Source organism: Platalea leucorodia (assembly GCF_965183815.1).
Source record: "Platalea leucorodia genome assembly, chromosome: 4".
Classification (NCBI taxonomy): Eukaryota; Metazoa; Chordata; class Aves; order Pelecaniformes; family Threskiornithidae; genus Platalea; species Platalea leucorodia.
Window position 1 is genome coordinate 112,467,809 of NC_138826.1, and position 4,538 is coordinate 112,472,346.

The window sequence follows — 4,538 nt, forward strand, 5'->3', positions numbered from 1 at the left end:
TTAAGTGGTTATTTGGATTAATATTCTTGAGTTTCCCATGAACACAAGCCAGATTATACTGTGAAGAAAATTCATTTATTTCCACTGGCAGTAAGGAATGATTTCTTATGCATAATTTCTGCCTCTTATTTGACTGGCTTTCTAGACATTCCAATTTAGGTTCTTGATGAGCTGAGAATAAAAGATTTCCCTATTCTAAACTGAAAGATTAATTACAGAACAAAGACTGTCTATGAAAAAAAATGTTATTCCTCGCCCTTTACCGATGCTGAGAGAAAGTAATTAGTTAGGAGTCTAATCAAACCCCAAGTAGGATTTGTAGGGAAGGTTAAACCACTTCGGCTCTTGCTGTTCTCTGTGCTGGAAAGAGCTCTGGTTTAATTGAAACAATCCAGGAACCTAACAAGACACTCTCTCTGTGACAGCAATCTCTGAAGTATCAGAAAGCATGATCTAGAGGGACATGGGATTTCACAACAGCTGACAAAATTGTGCTGTAAGGCTGCAAGCATAGCAATGCCATGCAGGAAGAAACGGCGCTGTGAACTCAGCACGATGGTGACTCTCACAAAGCGCTCAACCAACACAAAGACTGAGGTTTTTTGACTTCATTTGGGATATGCTTTGTTGGGTTATGAAGCCAATGCCAACGATGCTGTGAATATTTCAGTGTCGACAGGCTGGAATGGGCTGACAGGAACCTCATGAAGTTCAGCAAGAAGTGTAGAGTCCTGCACCTGGGGAGGAACAACCCCATGCACTGATATATGCTGGGGGGCCACCCAGATGGAAAGCAGCTTGGCAGAAAAGGACCTGGGGTTCTTGGTGGACACCAGGTTGAACGTGAGCCAGCAACGTGCCCTTGCCGCAAAGAAGGTGAATAGTATCTTGGGCTGCATTAGGCAAAGTACTGTCAGCAGCTTGAGGGAGGTGATCCTTCCACTTTATTCACTGCTGGTGAGGCCACAGCTGGAGTGCTGGGTCCAGTTCTGGGCTCCCCAGTACGAGAGAGACATGGACATACTGGAGAGAGTCCAACAAAGGGCCACAAAGATGATGAAGGGACTGGAGCATCTCTCCTATGAGGGAAGGCTGAGGGAGCTGGGACTGTTCATCCTGGAGAAGAGAAGGCGCGGGGATCTCATCAATGTACATAAATACCTGAAGGGAGGGTGCAAAGAAGACAGAGCCGGGCTCTTCTCAGTGGTGCCCGGTGACAGGACCAGAGGCAATGGGCACAAACTGAAACACAGGAGGTTCCCTCTGAACATCAGGAAACACCTTTTCACTGTGAGGGTGACCGAGCACTGGCACAGGTTGCCCAGGGAGGTTGTGGAATCACAGAATCTCTTGATTTGGAAGGGACCCATAAGGATCATCAAGTCCAACTCCCTGCTCCTCGCAGGACTACCTAAAACTAAACCATATGACTAAGACCATCATTGAGACTCTCCTTGAGCTCTGACAGGGTTGGTGCCATGACCACTTCCCTGGGGAGCCTGTTCCAGTGACCGACCACCCTCTCAGTGAAGAACCTTTCCCTAATGTCCAATCTAAACTTCCTCTGACGCAGGTTCATTCGATTTCCTCGTGTGCTATCGCTGGTCACCAGAGAGAGGGGTCTCCATCCTTGAGATATTCAAAAGCCATCCAGACACGGTCTTGGGCAACCTGTGGGCAACCTGCTCTAGGTAGCCCTGCCTGAGCGGGAAGTTGGACAGGATGACCTCCAGAGGTCCCTCCCAACCTCAACCGTTCTGTGATTCTGTGACTTACGATGTTGTTGAATGACTGGCCTAGTGGTTCATGTTAAAGAACCCCTCTGCAACAGGACAGATGTATTTAATATTGTATGGCGGACTTCACTGTATCATGTCCATTCTCCCACTTTTGCCGTTTCACTCAGCCTTTGCTCATCCTCCGGGGCAGCTTGCCCATTGAAGCACCCAACCAAATCCTTACTTGAACACGTTTCATGGAGGAAACCATCTTTGCCCACCCCCCTGTGAAGAACCTTAGGGACGTGGTTTAGAGGTGGACCTGGCAGTTAGGTTAACGGCTGGACTCGATGACCTCTGAGGCCTTTTCCAACCTTAGTGATTCCGCGATTCTGTTCTATGAACCTTGTCCTTGCAGCGAGGCGCGACGCCGGCACACGGCACGGCAGTCCCTCCAGGCCCGCTGGCACCCCGCCATGGGGGAAAGGGCCACCAACTGGGACGCCCTACTGGAGGTGGGGGGCAACGGGGCCCGGTGGCCTGCTAGGGCTCCCCGGGGGCGTCCCCTGGCCGCGCAGGTGACCCGGGGCCGTCCCGCCCCGTCCCGCCGCCCCGGGGCAGGGAGCCCCGGGCCGCCCCCTCGCTGCCGCCCCCCGACCCCCGCCGCCCTCCCAATGGCCGCCTCCGCCGCGCGGGGGCGGGGCCTGGCCCGCCCGACGTGTTTCAAACGGGCCAACCGCCGGGCGCGGAGGGAGGGCGGGTCGGCGCGCAGTCCCCGCCTGGGAGTTTAAAGCGCCATTTTGTGCCGGGCGGCCGGGTATCGATCGTCGCTCCCTACCGGCGTGCGGGCGGCGGGGCGCGGTGAGGCGGCGGGCGCCCGGCGGCGGCCGAGCTGCGGCCGGCGCCTCTGCTCTGCTGTCCCTTCTCGGCGTCTCTGCCCCCACCCCGTCCCTCTGCCTCCATGACCCGCAGTAGGAAGCAGGCGGCGCTGGAGAGAGGAGCCGGGGAGATGAACCAAGAGGCGGGGAGCGCCGCGGCAGCGGCCGCGGGAGCCCGGGCGGCGGCAGCGGCGGCGGGGGCAGGCGGCGGCGGCGGAGCGGCGCCCGCCGCCTGGGGACTGGAAGGGGAGGCGGAGAAAGTTGTGTACTCGCGCTCGCAGGTCTCCTTCGCCGGCACCAAGGCGCTGGGCGACGCCCTCAAGCTCTTCATGCCCAAGTCCACGGAGTTCATGAGCTCCGACTCGGAGCTGTGGAACTTCCTCTGCAGCCTCAAGCACGAGTTCTCCCCGGTCATCCTCCGCAGCAAGGACGTCTACGGATACGCCTCCTGCCGCGCCGTCGTCCCCGACCCGCTGCCGCCCTCGGCGGAGCGGCCCCGCCGCCGCGCCGGCAAGCGGCGCCTCCCGGCCGCCGACGCCAAGCGCCGAGCCGCGGCGGCGGGTGGCAGCGCCAAGCGGCGGAGGCGGCGGCGGCGCCGCAGGAGGGGACGGGGGAGGCAGCGGCAAGCGGCCGCGGCACCGGCGGCCGACGGCCCCCGCGGCGGTGGGGAGGCGGAGGAGGCGGCGGCGGCGGCGTTGGGGCCGCCGGGCGAGGAGGCGGACGGCGAGCGGGGCAGCCCGGCGGAGGGGGCCGCCTGGGAGTCCTTCGGCGGCAAGTCGTTGGAGGAGATCTGGAAGGCGGCCACCCCCCGCCTCACCACCTTCCCCACCATCCGGGTGCGGGGCAGCGTCTGGAGCCGGCGGAGCCTGGGGGCGGCGCGGCGCCGGGCGCAGCGGATCCTCGGCGTGGACCTGTCCCCCGTGGTGCGGGTGCGCCGCTTCCCCGTGGTGCCGTCCTGAGGCCGCGGGGGGCCTCTGGCCCCGCGCCGGGAGGCGGGAAGGCCGGCGCCTCACCTTGGCCGCGGTGCGGACAAAGAGACCGATATCAGTCACCTGTTTACATTGCTTTTGTCTGGATCGTGTTCTGCTGCTGCACTTTATGGCTCGCTCGGGCGGGGGCCGGGCCCGGGCCCCCCAGCCGCACGGGGGGCGGCCTGCCGGGCCGCCGCGCAGCCAGGGCCCCGGCCCCGGCCTCGCCCCCGGCCGCCCCGCGGCGCCGCCCGGCCCGGCCCGGCCCCGCCGGGGCGCGGGGGACGCGAAGGACCGCCTGGCAGGTATCACGCGTGGGGACCAAGTTCCACTTCCACTTTTTTTCTCTCCCATTGGGCTACCTCACTGGTCCAGAAGTCCACCCAAGAAGTTATTTTCCAAAGGAACTTACTTTCATGCTTGTATAATAAAGCACCATCTGATTCTTGCTATTTTTTTTTTTTTCTTCTTTCCCCCCTTTTCCGATGGATTATGTATGCTTTGTGGTGTTGCACTAGTATGTGCTCAGGGTATTTTGAATCCCAAGCATTCCCAAGTTTCAGTTTACTCTGATCAAGGATGCGTAAAGAATGGAGGTTCAGGACTTGTGGCTGTTCTTGATGGTGCAAAAACTTTTTTTTTTTTAATTTCATGGGCTTAGTGATATATAAAGATGTATCGCGCAGTATAATTGTTACACTTTTGTATCTAAAGTCATTTTTAAAGTTTTCTAGTTGAACTAAGTATTTGTTTCTATTGAGCACCTAAAGATAGGATCATCCTGATATTTTATAACCCTGTTTACTTTAGGGAAGCTCATTTGGTCAACCTAAGTGAACTTAATAAAAGTCAAAGAACAAGTGGCGTTTCAGTTCCATGAAACTGCACAGGGATGGGTTCCTTGGTGAAGTACACCATCTAGGCGCTTAATGTAAACAAGCTTAGAGTTTGTGAAGAATGTAACTGCTCATCGA

At 58.1% G+C, this 4,538-nt stretch overlaps 1 protein-coding gene across 1 annotated transcript; it reads left to right on the top strand.

Moving 5' to 3' along the window:
- The first annotated feature begins 2,593 nt into the window (after positions 1-2,593).
- Positions 2,594-3,632, top strand: CCDC71L (coiled-coil domain containing 71 like). The gene has a single exon (XM_082308912.1). The coding sequence runs from the start codon at positions 2,680-2,682 to the stop codon at positions 3,553-3,555; it is 876 nt and encodes a 291-aa protein (XP_082165038.1). The 5' UTR covers positions 2,594-2,679; the 3' UTR covers positions 3,556-3,632.
- Positions 3,633-4,538: the final 906 nt, after the last annotated feature.

What these genes read in the sequence shown, in the direction of transcription:
- CCDC71L (XM_082308912.1), top strand. Translation starts at nt 2,680, where the DNA reads ATGACCCGCAGTAGGAAGCAGGCGGCGCTGGAGAGAGGAGCCGGGGAG.